The 21,346-nt window shown below is 38.1% G+C and overlaps 2 protein-coding genes across 2 annotated transcripts; one reads left to right on the top strand and one right to left on the bottom strand.

The window, feature by feature from the left end:
- Positions 1–8,341: 8,341 nt before the first annotated feature.
- LOC143854388 (phosphoglycerate kinase, cytosolic-like) lies at positions 8,342–14,015 on the top strand. Its single transcript, XM_077364340.1, has 6 exons — positions 8,342–8,650; positions 10,342–10,419; positions 10,515–10,775; positions 11,641–11,958; positions 13,277–13,435; positions 13,521–14,015. Exons 1-6 carry the CDS (start codon positions 8,456–8,458, stop codon positions 13,713–13,715), a joined length of 1,206 nt encoding a protein of 401 aa, XP_077220455.1. The 5' UTR covers positions 8,342–8,455; the 3' UTR covers positions 13,716–14,015.
- A 1,959-nt stretch (positions 14,016–15,974) lies between these two features.
- SRX (sulfiredoxin) lies at positions 15,975–19,975 on the bottom strand. Its single transcript, XM_077365084.1, has 5 exons — positions 19,816–19,975; positions 19,141–19,295; positions 16,640–16,673; positions 16,276–16,369; positions 15,975–16,188 (listed from the first exon to the last, which is right to left on the bottom strand). The coding sequence occupies exons 1-5, from the start codon at positions 19,895–19,897 to the stop codon at positions 16,173–16,175; spliced, it is 381 nt and encodes a 126-aa protein (XP_077221199.1). The 5' UTR covers positions 19,898–19,975; the 3' UTR covers positions 15,975–16,172.
- Positions 19,976–21,346: the final 1,371 nt, after the last annotated feature.

Below are 21,346 nucleotides of genomic sequence, written 5' to 3'. Positions count from 1 at the left end.
TGCTCTAGCTAAAACCAGCTGCAAGGGTTTAACCATTAAATTCCTGTCACCTCATTGCATTTATTATACTTTTACATTTTCCATTACCATTATAAATGCAATGAGGTAATTTGGTTCCAACGGGGGTGCCGTTGTAGCTAGGTTTGCAGGGGTCTCCTTCAGTTTTGCATTCCTAATGTCTATTTAATGGATATATATATATATATATATATATATATATATATATATATGGGTAGTTAAAAGATAATAAATCAAGCGTTCAAATTCAATCTCCAGCTCAACCAAATTTCAATTTCTATGACATAAAACCCGAACCATTTATTATAGAAAACACCTCCATCTGCTAAAAGTAGTCACAAGCCTGCTTCTCAGTACTTTGTAGCTTTTGCTCACAACATCACATGCATTCCAACCCCACAACTGAGCCGCATTTTCAACTACAAGTTTAGATTGAACTTTTGATCACTCCACATTCATGTGGATGTGAATCATATTCTCCACTTCAACTAATCTTCTTTGCCCTTATTAATCATGAGTTTTTATATGGTGTAAGCCCTTATAGTCCTGTATTTTTCAAAAAGTACAGTAGGGACCATGTCATAAGATATCCAAACAGTCCATGTGATGGAACACAACGTAAATTGGTTGTGCCCAAAAAATCATTTCTAGAGGATGACCCCAACCTCCGATCTATATAGGAACTTCATATTATGGAAAGTTCTATAGATCGGAGGGCTAGGATCATCCTTTGGAAATTATTTTTAGGGCACAGCCTATTTACGTTGTGTTCCATCACATGGACTGTTTGGATATCCTATGACATGGTCCCTACTGTACTTTTTGAAAAATACAGGACTATAAGGGCTTACACCATATAAAATCTCATTAATCATTACTCTAATCCTTTCCCCATGCAAATCTAGGATTATTTACGGGCGAGAAACTTTTTAAATGATCATTCTTTTTGTTAAGGCTCCATTTCTTTTGGTGTGGAATCGGCCTAAAACAAATTTTATACCCATTTTAAAGTGGAAAAATGGGTGTAAAGTGTAGAAATTAAATAACGGAGCCTAAGCAAAAGCACGGGATGAACCCATTGCCGCATGTATGGTGATCGGGTCCATGGATATTATTAGCCATCACAATACCAGCCTATTGACGTTGGTCCCACATTCAAAGATGATTCTAGACCCTAATCTTTGATCATCCGTCAAAAGGATGTCTTTAAGCCGTTGATTTAAATTTAGGTATTTCCCAGTATCAAAATGTTTTATTTAATTTGCTTTTGTAGAAAAAAACTGAAATGGCTGTCATTCCTAGTTCAAACAGCAAGTCCATATACACCTGAGCCTTCTTTATTAGGAGCTGTCCACCAATAAATACGGTGATAGAAATGATGCCCTAACCACCAGGGTGTTTTTTTACTAAGGTACAATGCTTGGAGTTCACTTCAAGTTCAACTAAATTCCATGTTGCTCGACTTTCCTTTCTAAAGTCGAGACATGAGTGGAATTTGAGCACTTCAGAATGAGAAATCTCTACTTAATCAATGGTTAAGATTGTGAGAAATTTGTTTGTGATTTGTGAGCAACGTGTGTGTCATTCACCATCGACTCATGGAGTCCGTTTTATTTATGTAGGACACCAGAGATAGCAGCAAGCAGTAGGTATGTGGTCAAAGTCCTTCTATTATTCAAATTGCTGAGGTGTGTATACATACTGTTTTGAAGTGAATTAAATTTAGAGAGTCTCATCCACGTTCTTTTGCAGAGAGTGCATTCATCGTTTTCTGCATAAAGTGAGCATAGTTTTGTGCGTACAATTTCTCTCTTTTCAATAGTGTATTGTTTTTCCTCTTCTAAATAATACCAAAGAAGGTTTGTAAGTGGTATCAAAGCAAGGTGTTCGATTGGAATACCGGATAGTTCTTGGATTTGCTTCGAGGGGATATCGAAGTGGGAATATCAGTTTGTTCTTTGATTGCTTCGAGGTGATATCGAGGTTGGAAGAAGAGATGGCGGAAAGTGTTGGCGGGTATTTAAAAGCTCAAGGCCAGGATCTATGGGAGATAGTGAATGGCAACGACGCTATGGAAGTGGAAGATCCGTGCCGGAAAAGCGTTGTACGTATTGAAGGCATTAATACAAAAGGAGTTGATCGAGCATATTTGAGATGCGAAAACTCTGAAAGAAGCATGAGAGGCATTCTCATCTCTCTTTTCACGGGCAAACGATGCACGGTTGCAGTTCTTGGAGAACGAGATCGGCTCATTAACTCAAGGTAATTTATCTGTTTCTGATTATTTTACGAAAGCTAAAAACTTGTGTAATGAGATATCGCAATTAGATGAGGAGTCTAAGATTAGTGAAAGCCGGTTGCGAAGAATGAATTATCCGCGGCTTGAGGCCTGAGTTAGCAGATTTATTACCGCTATACGTGGTTGGCCAACACAACCGTCTCTCCTGGAGTTGGAGAATCTCTTGATTAATCAAGAGATGTTGGCAAGACAGATGGCCGGATTGTCTGTGAAAGAAAGTGATGAAGCGCTTGCGGTGAATAGCAAGCGGAAGTGGCAGAAAAATAAAAAGCCGAATGATTGTTATAAGAGAGATGATTGGGCTAATAACAATGAAAAATCACAAGAAAAACGTGACTTTTATTGTTATCAATGTGGCAAGACTAGTCATATCAGAAAAAATTGTCGGGCTAAGATTGAGACCGATGATGAGAATTTTGTCGTCGAATCTAAAGACAAGGATGATGATGACGATGGCGAATGGGACATGCAAGCTTATTTGCATGTGATGTGGCAGTGGAAGAGACTGCTACGGAATAGGACTTTGAGGGGGAGATTTATTTTGCACTGAATGTTGCAGAATCTCCTGTTGTGAAAAGTCAAGTGTGTGAAACAAGCTCTTCTGGAAAGAAGACTATTGACTACGAGAACGATTGGTTAATTGATTCTTGATGTTCGCACCACATGACTGGAAATTGGAACAAGTTTATGTGGTCGCGGAAATATAACGAAAATCATGCGGTTGTCACAGCGGATAATTCTATCCATGCTGTGAAGGATGTGATGGTTACCTCACGGTGTGATGGCATCCTCAAACATGTGTATCACGTACCGGGTATGGCGAAGAATCTAGTGTCGGTAGCGCAGATCACATCAGCGGGCAAATATGTGCTATTTGGACCTAATGATGTAAAGGTGTTCGAGAAAGTGGTTGTTTCTGGCAATCCGATCATGCGTGGGAAACGGATGGAGACGATGTACGTATTATCAGCAGGAACGACTTATGTTGATAAAACTTGCCCTAATGAAACTCCAGAATTGTGGCATGCGTGCCTTGCTCATGTCGCATATGACAAGTTAAAAATTATAGCGAAACGAAACCTTGTTAGAGGTTTACCACTTCTCGAGAACGAGGGAGATACAGTTTGTGCTGGATGTCAATTTGAAAAAGCACATCGTCAACCTTTTCCTCGATCGGAGTTTCACTCAAAACGAACATTGGAGTTGGTTCACTCCGATGTATGTGGTCCAATGAAGCAAAAATCTGTAAGTGGAAACCGTTATTTTCTTATATTTGTTGATGATTTTTCGAGATATGTGTGGGTGTATTTACTACAGGAGAAATCTGAAGTTTTTGAAAAAATCAAAGATTTCCATTCACGTGTAGAAGCCGAAACGGGATTTAAGATCGGTTGTTTAAGAAACGATAATGGTGGAGAATACACTTTTCAATTTCTTTCCACCTATCTAAGAGATCATAAGATCAAAAGGCAATTCACTTGTCCTGAAATTCCACGACAGAACGGAGTTACAGAAAGAAAGAATAGACACTTAGTTGAGACGTGCCAGAGTATGTTACATGGGAGGAATGTTCGTCCTCAATATTGGGCAGAGTGTATACGCGCGGCCGTATACGTAACTAATCGTCTTCCGCCACAACGATTTGGTTATGAGTCGCCTTACCAAAAGCTTACTTGTAGGAGGCCGTCTGTTAGACACTTTAAAGTGTTTGGTTGTGTTTGTTATGTGCTTGTACCAAAGCAAATGAGGACAAAGATGGAGAAAGCGACGATTTGAGGTATGTTCATTGGTTATGATGAAGGAAAATGTGTAGATGCTTGGATCAATGTACAAAAAGGGTCTATGTGTCAAGAGATGTGGTGTTCGATGAAGTGTCGTCATGGTGGTCTGTGGAAAATATCACATTGCCGGACTCAACAGATTTGATTGGCAATTTGAAAGAGAGATTGGATTCAATTGTGCTACCACAGGAAAATCATGGTGTAGCAAACCCGGATTCGATCCAAAGGGTGAAAAGCATGGTTGATCTCTCACAGATTGATGGAGATGTGTTAGAGCCAGAACAGAGGCGCCACGTCAAAGTTCGACGGCAACCCCACAAAATGGTAGTTCGACGAGCAAGAGCTCTAGTCCATAGAAGACTGGAAAAAGTCCGTCGTGTGAAAAATATGCTCTAGCTTCACCAGAAGAGTTGTGACTATCGCAACTTGAAGATTTTGAAGAGCGTGAGTTTAGTGCATCTAAACCACGAAGTTCGACGTGCATTCGAAGTACGCAAATTTTGCTTGTTTTTGTAAGGTGAAGGATTCAGCATTTTTTATTTTTTTTTTGAAGATGCACAAGGCATCAAGGAGTGGCGAATTGATGATGGCGAAAATTTTCTAAGAAGGAAAGCGAGACTTGTGAAGAGTTAACGCTGAAGGGGAGTGTTAGAGTCACTGATTCGTGCACGGCGTCGGAGGGGTCGGGCCGACGGGTTTGAATCGTAGTTAGTTTGGTGAGTCGGTGTTGAGAATTGTGAATGTGTGTCATTCACCATCGACTCATGGAGTCCTTTTTACTTTAGGTCAAAGATTTCTAGAAAGTTATTTTGTTTTTAGTCTCAGTTGAAACGGTTTGGATATGCTTTATTAGATTGCTATTAGAGAGTTTTGTTTATGTAGGACACTAGAGATAGCAAGTAGTAGGTATGTGGTCAAAGTCCTTCTCTCATTCAAATTGCCGAGGTGTATGCATACTGTTTTGAAGTGAATAAAATTTAGAGAGTTTCATCCACGTTCTTTTGCAGAGACTGCATTCATCGTTTTCTTTAAAAAGTGAGCATAGTTTTGTGCGTACAATTTCTCTCCTTTCAATAGTGTATTGTCTTTCCTCTTATAAATAATACAAAAGAAGGTTTACAATACAAGAGTTGCTGAAGCCCATGATTTCATCAACTATGGCTGTTGGAATCTTTCCTAACTGAAATGGTAATCCTGCAAATGATATCATAAGTAGGATTATTGTCATATTTGGATTATTAATCCAACTATGATTATTTTCATAGTTGCATTCTTATAAATTTTGGTTTGCATAAAATCTTGAATGGTAACGTCAACATGATTTCATCACACGTTTGTTAGATCTCTCTCTCTAGATCTAACGGCAGCCCACATTGCCACTATAGATCATAATGTAAATCCATTTTTAGGCTTTTTAATAAAGTGGGTTTTAGACAATTAAGTTTAATCCCATCAGGAGTTTTAACCTAATTCAGAGAGTGATTACTGCTTGAGAGACCTAACCCTAATCTCCATTATAAATGCGGGCCTTTGCTTAATGGAAGCGAGAGACATTAAGGTCATAGGATTTTCTTATGGACGATTTAATCCGTGCATGAGGATTTGGTCAGCGATCAATGGTATTTGCAAATTGGAGCATTTTCAATGGACGGATAGACAATCGTGAAACATTAAGAATTTGATTATCATGGTCACGGGTAGGATCAATTTTTCGCATTAAGATTTTATTAAATTCTAACACATCTTATCAGAACAACCTCTGATCCATGATTATAGATCTAAGTATGGTAATATATTTATTGTTTTATTTTTATTTTTATTTTTGAATTATCTTTTCTCTAATTTTGTACTTAATCATTGATCGCCGTTGACTGTTTGATGGTTGATCCATGGACAGATCTAGGATGATGGTCATCTTCATTTTCTCCCATGAAGAAGAGAAAAGTAGAACAGTACACTTTGTTGAGCTCCAAATTGCCCAGCAACGTGTACTGTTTTATTAGACCAATTATCCAATTAGGAGCTCAACATACACTTTTATGAGAACATAAGCAGTTTTAAGGGGAAGAATTGATTTTTGGATCTTAGATTCCAGTTTTATGAACCAAAATTAATTCTTCTTTGCTTACCATTCAAAAGCAAAATTCAATTGTCTTCACTTGGAATGCAATTTTGTCACAACCACAACAAATTTTTTTGCCAGAGTAGGGGTTTCTTTTACTAGAATCTAGATTTTGAATCAGAATGCAGCTTGCGTTGCCCATAAACATGTTTTGGCCCAGTGTGAAGATCAAATAGTCATCCTAGATCTAATATCTTTGAAATCATTTCCTAATTCTAGCACCAACACTCAGCTTTTCTTAAAATCATGCACACTTTATAAAAAAAATTTCTGATCTGATCCTACATTTCCATATCTTGATCAAATCTGAGTTCTTCGGCCACCATGTCTACATCACAAATCCCCCCAGACGGCTGGCTAACGTTAGACGTTAGGATTTCACACTTTCCCACCATTTGACGTCTCTCTCTCTCTCTCTCTCTCTCTCCACACAACAGGACAGTTGGTGGGCCCAACAGAAACCTTTGGTGGAATGGTGGCCCATCTTTGAACAACGTAGGCCCTGCCCATACCACACCATAGGATAATCCAAACCGTCCATTTGATGGGCCATAAACGTAAATAGGTTGCGTCCCAAAATATCATTTCCATAGGCTGATCCTAGCGATCAGATCTAAATAGAAACTACATCTTATGCAACCTCTATAGATTGTAGGGTTGTGATCATCCTATGGAAATGATTTTTGGGGCACAACCTATTTACATTGTGGCCCATCAAATGAAGGGTTTGGATCATTCTATGGAGTTGGTCGTAAAGTAACATTAAGGCCCGTCCACAACAAAGGACGATCCAAGCCATCCATGGTTTGGATAATCCTATGGAGTTGGTCGTATAGTAACATTAAGACCCAATTGTAGCCCCCACCGATATTTTTTCAAATTGAAGCGTACCGTCCACAACATAGGATGATCCAAGCCGTCCATGGTTTGGATCATCCTATGGTGTGGTTCGTACCAATTTAGGCCCCACCCATATTTTTGAAAAATGAAGTGTACCGTCCAGACCATAGGATGATCCGAGCCGTCCATTTGATGGGCCACAATGTAAATAGGTTGTGCCCCAAAAATCATTTCCGTAGGATGATCACAACCCTACAATCTATAGAGGTTGCATAAGATGTAGTTTCTATTTAGATCGGAGGGCTAGGATCAGCCTATGGAAATAATATTTTTAGACGCAACCTATTTTCGTTTATGGCCCATCAAATGGACGGTTTGGATTATCCTGTGGTGTGGTATGGGTGGGGCCTACGTTGTTCAAAGATGGGCCCACCATTCCACCAACTGTTTCTATTGGGCCCACCAACTGTTCCTGTTGTGTGTGTCTGTAGAGAGAGAGAGAGAGAGAGAGAGAGAGAGAGAGAGAGGTCAAATGGTGGGAAAACGTTAGCTCGCCGTCAGGAGGGGGAGGAAATATCAGCGCCCTTGAATTATTAGCATTATTTTTGTCAGTTTAGAAGATCCAAAGCAAGGCCTACGAAATGGACGGTTCTGATTAATCATCGTGGGATCACGTCACGCATGTCAAAGCACAAAAAGAGAATATGCGCGAATCACGTCGACAGCGTATTTTAGTATTAAACCGTGACTTACTACTCCCCACGCAAATTTTTAAAATTGGAAAGTTGGACCACTGATTTAGATAGTCCGACCCAATTAGCACTTGACACGTAACATTTTGCTTTTGTCCATACATATTCCACTGGCTCCGCTCTGATGGGCCCCACCATTCTTTGGAGTACTTTGTTGACATTGGCCCCACATTTAGATTTATGGGTCTGGTCACAACTCACAAGTTCAGCCTGTTGTCATTGACCCCACATTGATAGGATGATTGTGATCTTAGCCCTTAATCCTACAGGTGGGATGTCAGTTCAACAACACATATCGCTTGATTACGGTCTACAAGATCAACGGTCTTGATTATACATGCATATCTCTTTATGGGACCCAAAATTTGGTCATTACCATCACCGGCCACTTGTCAAGCCTTGAATGGATTAGATCATCTAACAGTTAGTGGGTCCCACAGATGACCATTAGGTGGAGATATTAGGAAGGACTACCTGAATTAATACTCTCACGGACTAGTAAAAATTAAGCCTTTCTCAGAAGGGTCAAAGTTTCCACTTATTACACAAAAATCTCTCCATATTTTCTCTCCCAGCTAGAGATCTCGATCATTTTTTTTAAAAAAAATTCTCATCTTAGATTCTGATCTGTATTTTATCATTCATGGCGACGAAGAAGAGCGTTGGAGATCTGAAAGAGGGGGATTTGAAGGGGAAGAAGGTATTTGTTAGGGTTGATTTGAACGTACCTCTGGATGAGAATCTGAATATTACAGATGATAATAGGGTTAGAGCGGCTATTCCCACGATCAAGTATCTGATCGGATATGGATCCAAAGTTATCCTTTCTAGCCATCTGGTAAGAAAGATCTACATCATTTTCCCTTCACTCTCTTTAGATTTTTATTTTTTTTCGTTTTGATTTTGCTCGAATGTGCTTTTTTTTAGATTGCAAGAAAAATATTTCTGGGGAAAGTTATTTTCTTGGGAAAAAAAAAATTTCCATGATTTTAGAGGTAATTATATGATTATGGTTGATTTAGAGGGATATTATCATAAATGGAAGGTCCTTCTTGAGTAAAAATTGAATAGAGTTGACAATCTCAATCAATAATATTTCATCAAAAGTTTTAAATCTCTAATACATGAGGCCGATGTATAGGCAATTGAAATAAACTTTCATGGAAAATAAATGAATTACCTGACTCTAAATAACATGAAAAATAAAAGTCGTAAAAGTAAATACTATGGGAATCAAAATCTTTGAAACTAAATAACAAGGAAATAAATTACTAAAAGTCCTAATGGTCAAATATGCCACACTTACAACCTTAATAAGAAAAAGTTAATCATTTATCTTTTCATAGTAGAGACTAGAAGGAAACATATAAAACTTATCAATGTTTGAGAATAAAATAAGTAGAATCATGAAGTAAAAAAAAGTAATTATCTTTTATGTGAATTCTATACTTATACTTGGTTTTTGAACCATCTCTATCATCCAACAGATCTGCAAATGCCAATTGATGGGCCACTTCAAGGATGGGTCATAGAATGAAAGTATCACTTTTTGAATGTGCTCAACCATCTGACCATTTACTTGGTTTTGGATGATGGGCAAGGTTATGGGCAAAATTTAGCAAAAAATGTCTGTTGATCAGACGATTGGGTTCACTTGATTGTTATGGTTTTTAGCCCAACATGAATCCGAGAAGTGACCAACAACCCGTCCATTGGATTGTTTAGCATGATGAGTATGCACGCAACTATCAGATGGTAGAGACTAGAGATGGGTTATTACTCGAGTTTTGGTGTATAGTTTATTACCTATGTCTTCACTCAGAAGTATATTAGTTTATAGCTGCTCACGTATGGATCCTTCACAACCCTTTGATTTCCATTGCAAGGAGATAGCGATGTGTTTTTGAGTCTGCATTTGTGCACCAATTACTTCTGTCACTACACCTAGAACCTTAGGATTACCTTGAATGTTTAAAATGGTAGCTGCAATTTTATTTGCAGTTAAATGTAAATAAAATACGGAGTGTTGTATGACAATGTCCTTTCCATTTTAACAACATTTGATTATTTATTGCATGCTTTGTGCTTCTGCCGTCACCATGCTATCTCTTTGGGCTACACTGTTTGACACATTAGCCTTCTTCTGTAATGGACTTATATGATTTTGGTTCTTTGCTTTCAATTTTGCTCTAAACGTAATGCTTATGTTTCTTGGGTGATGTCACCTGTAAGTTCTGGAAGTTTCTATTTCAGAAACACTGGTTTAGAGTTGTTATGTTTTCAATTTTTGTGTAACTGCATATTTATTTATCATACAAACCAATTTGCAACTGTTGGGGGAGGATTTAGTTCACTCTGAATATGTACAATGCCCCCATAACCACATATTTTTCCACACCGCCATTGACACTTCACCTTTCTTTTCTTTTCTATTTTTTATACTCCCCGATTGAACTCGTCTTGGTGATAATATTTGACATTTTGGTGCAAGATTTGAATCTGAACTGTCGTTTTCTTTTGGATTCCCAGGGACGCCCAAAGGGTGTCACCCCAAAGTACAGCTTGAAGCCCCTTGTGCCTAGGCTATCTGAACTCCTTGGAATCAAGGTATGTTCTTTATTTAGAACTCAATTTTGCAGTTTTGGAAATTGTAAGTTAAGTAATATTCACTCCTTTATTTTCTCTATCCGCTCGTCGAATAGGTTGAGATGGCCGACGACTGTATCGGTGAGAGTGTTGAGAAAATGGTGGCTGCATTACCAGAAGGTGGTGTTTTGCTCCTTGAAAACGTGAGATTTCACAAGGAAGAGGAAAAGAATGATCCAGAGTTTGCCAAGAAGCTTGCTTCACTTGCAGACCTCTATGTGAATGATGCATTTGGTACGGCTCACCGAGCGCATGCTTCAACAGAGGGAGTTACCAAATTCTTGAAGCCTGCTGTTGCTGGCTTTCTTATGCAAAAGGTATGACCGTTCTCCGTGCTCATGTTCATCTTCCTATGAACAATTTTCCTTGCAAATAACATTATGTGAAGATACTTCTCTAGTTCGATTTCTAGGCAATCTCATCTTCTAGCAGCCTCATTATATATGCAAATGAATCACTGAAACTTCTCGGGATCGTTTCTACCGATATAAAATATGAGCCAATTCTTTTGTACTGCCTGTCTTGAAATTTTGCATTATGTGCATGGAACATTACCACTCATGCTAAATGGATTCTTCTAAATGGGCGAAGAATCAGTGTCGGACACATCCAGGATTCCAATACTTCAGGATTCTTTTAGACACTTCTAGATCTCTTTTATTTGTTTTTTCTGAATATTACTACCACAACTTTACAATTACTGCATATTTTGAGTTTTACCCATCCTAATAATAAGTTTCTTATATGAAAATAAAATATTATATCTACTTCTTAACGTATTAAAATTTTTAATATATTACTTGTTATAACTATATTAAACTCAACTCAACTAAGCCTTTGTCCCAAAACTAGTTGGGGTCGGCTTGTTATAACTATATTATTATGTAAAAAATTGAGAATTTATTAAAATATTTTATTTGTTATAACTATATTATTATGTAAAAAAATAAAATTTGAGAATTTATTAAAATATTTTGGTGAATCCACGAGCTGTTCTTTTTGAGGTTTGCCGAATCCGACACTCAATACCCGTGTTGGATTCCAACACTCGTTGTCGTACTGATGCAACATAGATTAGCACATTTGTTGAGATCTGATACTCTGCTGCTTTTGGTTAGTGATGTGTGGCACTTCCTCTTCAATTTTGCAATCCCACACCTAACTTATGTGGTCTTGTTTCAGGAACTTGATTATCTTGTCGGAGCTGTGGCAAATCCTAAAAGGCCATTTGCTGCCATTGTAGGTGGCTCAAAGGTGTCATCCAAGATTGGTGTGATAGAGTCACTGTTGGAGAAGGTTGATATCCTTCTTTTGGGTGGAGGAATGATCTTCACCTTTTACAAGGCACAAGGACACCCAGTTGGATCATCTCTTGTGGAGGAAGACAAGCTTGATCTTGCAACAACACTTCTTGAGAAAGCCAAGGCCAAAGGGGTATCTCTTTTGTTGCCCACAGATGTGGTTATTGCTGACAAGTTTGCTGCTGATGCAAACAGCAAGGTTTGTTCCTTCACCCTTCCAAGTTTTAAACCAATGCTTCAAACTAGCTAGGGTGTTAGGGTGGAATATATAGACTTTAAAATTAAGGACACGGAAAGAAAGCAAAGCTAGGTCAATTAATTACACTTATGCACTGTTTGGTTTCTTATTTTTGAGAAAAATATGGGGGAATGATCTTTCCCTAATTTGTCGAAGGTTGTTTGGTCGCCATTTTAGCAATTTTGGGGTCTTGACCACCGGGGTTGTCGGGAGCCAGTCCGGTGATGTGGCGCCCTCTAAATTCGCTCCCCAAATTTTACCAAAACGTAGAAATTTGAGGAGAAAATCTCGGGGAGATAGAGTTGAGAAGACGCAAATCTTGAAGCAACCAAACAACCTTCCCTACATCCTCTCCTAATCTCCCTGTTGACTGATCTTTTTTTTATCTCTTTTTGATCTCCCGTTGACTGATCTTTTTTTTATCTCTTTTTGATCTCCCGTTGACTCCTTCTTCTCCTAATCTCCCACCCATCCACAAGCAACCAAACAGAGCATTATGGTTAGCTAATATGATTCTCATGCTTCATGGATTTGAAAACGGATTTTAAAATGTTTCAAATGGTTTTGCTACTCTCTTGTTTCTCTCTTCTTTTCCAAAGCACAATTTTAAGGTGGGTGTGTGTGTGTATTATCCTTAAGAGTTTTTTTTTCTGCTGAATATGGTTCAGATCAACTATAGTTGTTCATGGCTTCAAAATTACTACAATTAGGTCATGTTCGGCAACTTTTCTCATTCTTTCCGAATCTGGTAGAAACGGATTTAGGAGAATCCACAGAAGCGATTCCGAGTCACTCCGTAAAAGCTCACACTTTATCTTCCTAAAAAGTTGAAAACGTGCAAACGGGCTTGCAAGGTCACGTTTGCCGAACTACCTTTTCTAGTTTTTTTTTTTTTTTTTTTTTTTTTTTTTTTTGGCATTCTAGCGCCTACAAAATTGGGAGAAACTATTTAGATAATGGTTGCCGCACACTCCCTTAGATGGCAAAAATGCATTTTCATGATGAAGTTTGACTTAGATCCATCAGAATTAAATGAGATGCCTTTTGTGAATATTGAACAATTGACAGTATCGCGTGATAAACTAGTCGCTAAAATAGAAATGTGCATGAACAGTGGCGAGCAGCTTTATATTCTTGAGAATAATAACCTATATACAGATAACTACCTGTAGATTGAGGTTACTGAAATAAGTGGGTGATGCAACAATGTAGTCAACAACATTTACCATTCAGAGTTTGCTAGTAACAAGGACAAATTTCTGCCTGGTTTTTGTTCCAGACTGTACCAGCATCTAGTATCCCAGATGGTTGGATGGGACTTGACATCGGACCCGACTCTGTGAAAACATTCAACGAATCTCTGGACAGCACCAAAACAGTAATTTGGAACGGACCCATGGGTGTGTTTGAGTTTGAGAAGTTTGCATCTGGAACAGAGGTATATGATGAACAACTCAGCTATATAAAACCTCATGAATTGTATTATGTAGGCAATGCAACTGACAAACTTTTTCCAATTGCAGGCAATTGCGAAGAAGTTGGCGGACCTGAGTGGAAAGGGGGTGACCACCATTATAGGAGGTGGTGATTCTGTTGCTGCAGTTGAGAAAGCAGGGCTTGCCGAAAAGATGAGTCATATCTCGACTGGTGGTGGCGCCAGCTTGGAACTGTTGGAAGGCAAGACTCTCCCCGGAGTTCTCGCTCTCAACGATGCCTAAAGGCAAGTTTTGTTCTTGGTTCTAGTTTGGTTCACTTAGTAATATTTTTGCCTATGTTTTGTTAGAAAAGGGCAATGCTGTAGAAGCATGAGAGTAATGTGTAGAGGTTTTTAATAAAGGTGGAGTCTCTCCAGCATGAGATATGGATTGCTTGGGAATAAACTCCTCTTGTATGGAATCATTCTGTGATGACTTTTATGGTTGTCTGTACATCTGTGAGTTCTCTCAGATCACAACTGCAGTTTTTAACTAAAAGCTCTCAAACTTTTATATAATATGAAAACCACTTTAATCTTCTAATCTCATTGATAAGTTCTTTAAGTTTACCCTTAATTTCAATATTAGTTAAAGGTTGTTTATTCATATTCAGTGTCATTCCGCGTAGAGAGGTGAAAAGGATGAACTGCGTCTACCTCTTAAATTTTGGTGACTATTTTAGGGAAATGATATCTGCTCCAAGTGTTTTGATAAACATGCGCTCCACTTGTTTGTCGTCTAGCATTTAAAGGGTCTTAAGCGCTTTTTGAGAACCGTAATATCCTTTGACATCCCTTTAAATACTACACGACAAACAAGTGGAGCGCATGTTTATCAAAAACACTTGGCGCAGATATCATTTCCCCTATTTTATTCTGATAATATTTATTTTATCTAGTCTAGAGTACAAAGGTTGATGCAAACAGGACCAGTTGGGCAAGATTTCGAGGTTTTTTTTTCTGCATTGGATAGAACCACAATATATTTTAGAGCTGATTGAAATCGGGAATTAATGTGTGCCTATTAATAAATTAAGTTTGGAATTTTAAAAAATATAAGAAAAATAAAGAAAACGTGGGAGGATGAGAGAGGAAGAGAATGCTTTGATGTGTTTGTTTGTTTTCCTCTAATACATTGAACTAATGGCAGTTGGAAAAAAGGAATAGTAGGTTTCCTAATTTTTCTTCACATTCCTCCTATCCTCCTCCGATCCAAATTCAGGTCCTGTTTGTTTTTAATTTCGAGTCTTCTATTGGACTAAAAATTGCGTTTAATTTGGGAAATGATAAATGCGCCCCTTTTCATCTCTTGAGACACCCAGCTAGAGTGCATCTATGACTGCAAAGTGGCTGATGTACTTCACATTTGAAGGAATGAAGTACACACCCAGCTAGAGTGCATCTATGACTGCAAAGGGGCTGATGTACTTCACATTTGAAGGAATGAAGTACAGCTAGAGTGCATCTATGACTACAAAGTGGCTGATGTACTTCACATTTGAAGGAATGAAGTGACCTGATTGCCACATACAATGCAGCTGCTGGGTGTCCCAAGTGATGAAAAGGGGTGCATTTATCATTTCCCAATTTAGAGTACAACAATCAATTTCAGACTCAAAAATCAATTCTCAAAATCCAAAACGAACAGGTATTCCAATACCTTTGGAATACCCTCCCCAAGTTTTTCTTAAATCCTTTGATCAACGCATCTTATTTCATCCTGAGTGCTGATAATTTGATTGAACAAAATCAGATGATCAACTAGCAAGATGATCTTTTCTTGATAATCATAATCAATCATGATCCAATCCATATCTGAATTATAATCTTTCTTATTAAAGAATCTCTTCTCAGTGCTTCGTTTTACATTACACTCTTTAAGTAGAGGCTGTTTCACCTTCAAAATTGCTTGTGTTGCCGAGAAATCCGCTTTTCACTTCTCTGTAAAAGGACTGAGATTTAAAAACATGTATTTTAGTGAGTTTAATCTCTGCCCTTCACAAAAAGAGTAAAGGCTGATTTCTAGGCGACCTAGTGGAGATCGAAAACATGAGGTTCGATCAACCAATGAAGCAACAAGTTGTCTCGGGCAGCATCTTAATGCCAGCCCTTTAAAGGGAACAGAATCCGCTCGGTGGTGTTCTTTTCCGAGGAAAGTCACTCTTGCATATCACCGAACTCTTCGCTCCTGACGAACCAAACTGGATAGTAAGCATTGGGTGGGCGATAGGGAAGACAGTCTCTGGGTTGATTGTGAAACAATCACTTTTCTGAAACAATGGGGCCCACAATATTGGGTGATCTAAACTTTTCATTTGTTTGGCCCTACAAAGATATCCTAATCCCCCGAAATGTAGAAGTTTAACATGGATGGCACAACATAGAAACCACCACAGATTGGAGGATGGATAAGATTTTTGGGGCAAAGCTCATCTATGTCAGGGCCCAACAAATGAATGGGTCAGCTAATAATATCGGTGCCATTGTATCAAACTCATTAGAAGACAGACCAAATGATCCAAGATACTTAAGCAAAACAATGGTCATGAAACAGATTCTGACAGATAAGACAACTGTAAAGAGATTACTAAACGGAAAATAATATACCAGGATACAAACAGTAAAGAAATATTAGCTAGGAAGGGTTTAAAAGAGACGTATGGGCAATCTAGATAGCAGAATCAACATGATCTAATTGAACTCATCGCATGTGGTGCCTGAAAGACAGAATCAAACACTGAATTTTAGAGTCCAGAAAAATGGGATTCAAGGATGCAAAGTACGTTGCCAAACATGCAGCTAACCTCAAAGTTTCCTTTGTTCCACGACGAACTTTACAACGGATGGTTGGAAGTTCAAGGTGCTGGTGAGCCTCGAACCGATGGCAACCAGAGAAACCTGTTGAGAGGGAATAAATAAAGGAATAGGGATCTTAAAGAAATCAAGACACTTGTGAGGACAAAAACAAAATCGTTTATCTACGGAACTTTGAGATTTAGGCCCTGTTTGTTTGAGATTATGACAACTGAGTTTGAGTCAAAAACCAATTATTGGACTCAAAATTAAATGCAATTTCAAGTTCAATAATTGGTTTTGAAGTCACAATCAGTTGTTATAATCTTAAACGAACAGGGACTAGTGTCAAGTGCAGTTCAGATTATCACACACCGTAGTAAACTCCATCAACCTCAAGCACATCAATCTGCAAGGTAATCAGATATAGAAACCTGATTATGCATATGAAAATATCAAAAATATATTGGATTACGAACAAAAGTTTATTATGAAAGCTATTTACAAGGCACAGATTACAATATGAAATCATACACAAACAGAGAGAAATAACTGACAACTTGTTCGTATAATGTAATATACATTCAGTTATATTGCAGTTCTAAACTTCTAATATGTAACTATCCTAAACAAGATCACTGGCATGAAATTAGCATGTTTGTGCCCTTAAGTCTCAGTCACATTTGGTTTTTGGTATGGCAAGAGAGTCAGTGAGTACCTAGAACATTCAACTATTTAATCGACCATCTTATCACGAAATAAATGGATCCCGAAGAAAATGAGAATTATTAGCCATAAGACATTTCTATATCATGAATGCAGAATAAACTGAGAACATGATCATAGATAATTGGAGATATTGTGAAGAAAATAAGCTGAGAACATTTGAAGATCTGTGAGTACAAGAAGCTGGGGTGGATCATAATAACTGCAAGCTGTAGTCAATTTCAAGAAATTTGAAGTTTGTTGATAGAGACAAAAAGAGTCTACATGTTAAATTTACTCTTTTTTTCAAATTTACCTTGCCCTGACTTTTGGCTTATTCAAAATTATGTTCCAGAGCATTCCACATCCTTACAAGTAACAGAAGAGAAGTTCAGACCCAAGTTAAATTATCATATGCATTTGATTTTTTGAGTTTTAGAAAAAATTATAAGGCACATTGTGTGCTATTTCATGTGCATGCATTTACTCTTTCTATGTTTAGTAGCCAATTGAGAGTCCTAAGTTACTCAAAAATAACATGATGGCAGAGTGGGTGCAGAAGTTGTGCAGCAAAATTCAATGGAAATAAACTACTAAGAACCCATAACACCCAGGGATCAGAAGTCTCAAAAAAGGCACAAATGCTATAAGAAGAATACTTGTAAAGCTCTATTGCACTACCAATAGCTTCCCACTTGTTTAGACATAAGATATACAAAAGAGAAAAAAAACAATGGAGTACCCATGTTTGGATCCTTATGGTCCCTTTTGCAGCCATGTGGAGTATTTTTGAAGGAGCATCTTTTAAGGATCTTTGAAGGGAAATGTTCCAACACTGGCTCCCTCATAATCAGCATTAAAATCCTCAACACTCTCTGGTCTAAGGATTTTTTTGTTTGAATGGTTGGTCTAAGGCTTATAATTCCACACGGATATTTTTTATGCCAGATGAAACTGGAAAAGTTTGGCTTAAAATAGATCTGTCCCAACTAAGAAGTTGGTGGATTGGAAGCCTGTTTATCCTGATTAGCTGAAATTAAACTTTGACGGAAGCTCAAAGGAAATCTAGGGTCGCTGGGCATCAGAGAAGTAATTGGGAATGAGGAGTGAGATGTTCTTAAGGCCTACTCTGGCCCAATTGGAATTGCTGATTCTAATGAAGCTGAATTCAAGGTTCTTAAGGATTGAAAACTACCCTCAATTCCCAATATAGGGGTCAGTTGTGAGTTGAGGTAGACTCGGTCAACGTCATCTCTTGGGCACCAGGGAAAAGCAGAGATATCAGAGATTCACCAAATTGATCTTGCAAATCATAGAAATCTCAGCGAAATTGGATTCCAATATCACTCTCATTCCTCGGCTAGTAAATAGAATGGCCAGTGAACTAGCGCGAAGTGGTTCTAACACGGAGAGTTTTCTGATCTCTAATGTATTTCCTGCTTCATAGAGTGAATATTGCAACGAATTTTTCAGTGATTTTGCTCTAAAATTAATGTGATCAATGTGTTCTACATCTGCAATTTGCATTTGAAGTTCATGTGACTGTTTATGAGAATATTGAGATTTGTTTGGGGAAATAATTGGGGAATTAGGCTTTGATGTCCTTGACTGCTTAAGTTTTGTTTTTGCGAGCACTTCTTCCCTTGTTTCAGCGTCCCCTCTTATCTATGTTTTTTAAAAAGTTTGTATCTACTTTCAAAAGGATATGAATTCAATTAAGCACCGCATTGCTATCCAAGTACAAATCGTGGAGAGATATTGATACGTGCTATTGTGGTGTATGTGAGTAGTTAGAATGTAGTTATGGTTATGTAGTTAAGGTTTGTGGGGGTTAGTTATTTGTGATGTGTCTTGTTAGTTGGTAAATAGGCTTGTGATGTGGCACCCCATCTTGATTGTACTTATGTAGTGGTAATTCAATGAAATGGGAGGAATAGAATTTTACAACACAAAGGAAACTTTGTTCTTGGAGAGTCATGGTTCCTCTCGAATCGAGCCATTAGGAGGTCCGGTTGCCTCGAATCAACCTCTTTTTCTATTTTCTGCTTGTTTATTTGTGTCACGGCCAATTAGGCACGTAACAGAAATATAAAAACCCAATTTAAGAAATCAACACCATAAACACACAAGCCTAAAATATCGAATTCAAACGAATCTGCAGACCCACTTACAGGTTCTTGAAGCCCAATTTCTCGAATACTCTCCATGAGCTCCTTAACCTTGACCGGATCATTGGCCCTCGTACGAGTCAATGGTCTCCTTATCTTATCCAGTGGAATTTCAAGAATCACAGGTCCCCCAGATTTAGTTTTGTAGAAAGGAGCCCCTAAAATTAACAAAAACCCCATCAACTTTCAATTAAAATTATCCAATCTACCAAGTGGGTTTGCTTAAAGAAACACTAGAAACAAATAAATTATAGGAATTTGGAGACAACCCAATAAATTCTAAAGTAAAATAGAGTTGGGAAGAAAAAAGACAGACTAGGGTTCTTCTTGTTATTGTTGTTTTATTTTCTTGTAATTTTGGTTGAGGCCCACCTCGGTCCCCTTCCTTTGTCCCCTTCCTTTTTAATGAATTCATCTTGCCATTTCAAAAAAAAAAAGGGTTCTATTTGTTAAACGCCAACACTATTCAGAAATGCTTGAGATAAACAAAAACCAATCATTTGGGACTGGAAATTCCACCAAAACTAAATAAAATTTTAGAGTATACTGATTTGTAGACACAAATATAGATGTTGGGTTTTTGTTTTTTTTTAACTAAAACTAACAGAAGCATATAGGCTATCATCAAAATATCTCCAGAGCAATAAGAAAGTAGAGAGAAGAAGAGAGAGAGTGGACCATTGGTGGAAGCCATTGTAGCACGTCCTCGAAGAGATAATTTCATTACATTGGGAGGGAGATGCAGAGAAAGATTTGCCATCTCACCCAGTGTGGATGGATTCGGCTAACAATCTACACTATAAACGTGAGCTACTGGATTCTTATGATCTGGACCGTCCATCTGGTTGGCACCCATTTTTTTTATGTCCGATCAATCAACTTCATGGACGGTCTATGTCAATGTACCCCATAAGCAATATGGGTTGTGATAAGACCGTTTTCTTCCTCCAAGTTTTCGCGTCAAAATATGAATTTTTACCACAAACACTCATTTGTTTTGGTTGGCCACTCTCCTTCTAATTGTAAATGTGGCACAAATGTATGATGATCGGGGCCATTGATCTTGTCATTTACCACCTAAAACGTTTGATTCTTGCTAGTATTAGGCTAATAAAGAAAGATCTTAAAGCCTAACAAGAGCAGGTTTCATATGATTTTTTTTCCCAAGAAACATAATTGTTGGCCTTCAAAGATGATGGGATCTCTCCTATCAAAGCACAACTAGGGGTGCAACATGAGTCGTCTCCCAACACCGAGCAAGCATTCCCTCAACACTAACCCGAGTCTCAACCTGGTCAACCCTAACCCAACCTGCATCTAAATCTCTCAACCCTAACCCAACCCATCTTACCCAAAATCAGGTTGGGTTGGGCTGATTGGGTTTTGGTTCACCTAAGGCAAAACAAAAGGAAATACAATAAAAAACATATTCCGAAGAAAATCATGATAAAATTAGAGGATGGAGGTTAGAGTTCAGGTTAGGTCGGATTGCCTAGGCCTCAACCCTAACCCAACCCGAAATTAAATTGGGTTGGCTTTTCCCAACGCTAACCCAAAATGGGCCAAAATCAGGTTGAACCCGTCAGGTTCGGGTTGAGCCTTACCCAAGTTGCAGCACCCCTTAGGCACAACTTGAATTTGAAGCAACAAACACTTGCCACGACGTTTTGAAATGCAATATCCTTTGGGTCAAAGAAACTCAGAAAGTAGAGTAAAGATCAAGGTATGAAGAAATATGAGTTAATTTCTGTGGACAATTTCAAAATATGGACTTTGGATGACTATGGTGAGCCCCAGAAGCGAAACTTAGCGACAACATATGGTTCAAATTTAATGTGAAACGGGTCAAAGTTGATGTGATTTTGGTAGCTAGTCATGGATGTGTTTGTTAGTGGCTATAAATTCTGGTAGTTTTGTTATTTTATTTAAATAAATTATTTGTGATTTTATTCTCTTTATTTGCATGAAAATTCATGTTGAAGGGGTCATTAGAGCTAATATTCATTATCTTTATTAGCGGAATCAGCGTAGCCACACAGGCTCACTTTTCAGCAGATTTTGTCTTCATTAATGAGGTGGCTATGCTGAAATGCAACAGAACATCTGTGAAATGCCTTCTGCAATGGACGCTAGCAAATCTCGTGATAAAAATGGGACCTTTTTTATAATGACTTTGTTTTCTATTGAGAATATTAGGGTATATCCTATT

Source organism: Tasmannia lanceolata, unplaced genomic scaffold (assembly GCF_043159265.1).
Source record: "Tasmannia lanceolata isolate RefF3 unplaced genomic scaffold, GAP_Taslan_0.1 ptg000020l, whole genome shotgun sequence".
Taxonomy (NCBI): domain Eukaryota; kingdom Viridiplantae; phylum Streptophyta; class Magnoliopsida; order Canellales; family Winteraceae; genus Tasmannia; species Tasmannia lanceolata.
The sequence above is the reverse complement of the archived record's forward strand: the minus strand, read 5'-3'. Positions and strand labels throughout refer to the sequence as shown.

Bases quoted from the DNA above. Each gene is read 5' to 3' on its own strand.
- LOC143854388 (XM_077364340.1), top strand. From the start codon at position 8,456: ATGGCGACGAAGAAGAGCGTTGGAGATCTGAAAGAGGGGGATTTGAAG. The intron at 8,651-10,341 runs GTAAGAAAGATC...TTGGATTCCCAG, and splicing joins TTATCCTTTCTAGCCATCTG to GGACGCCCAAAGGGTGTCAC. The intron at 11,959-13,276 runs GTTTGTTCCTTC...TTTTTGTTCCAG, and splicing joins CTGCTGATGCAAACAGCAAG to ACTGTACCAGCATCTAGTAT.
- SRX (XM_077365084.1), bottom strand. From the start codon at position 19,897: ATGGCAAATCTTTCTCTGCATCTCCCTCCCAATGTAATGAAATTATCT. The intron at 19,296-19,815 runs GTCCACTCTCTC...TGTTAATTTTAG, and splicing joins TACAATGGCTTCCACCAATG to GGGCTCCTTTCTACAAAACT. The intron at 16,370-16,639 runs GTGTGTGATAAT...CCCTCTCAACAG, and splicing joins GGTTGATGGAGTTTACTACG to GTTTCTCTGGTTGCCATCGG.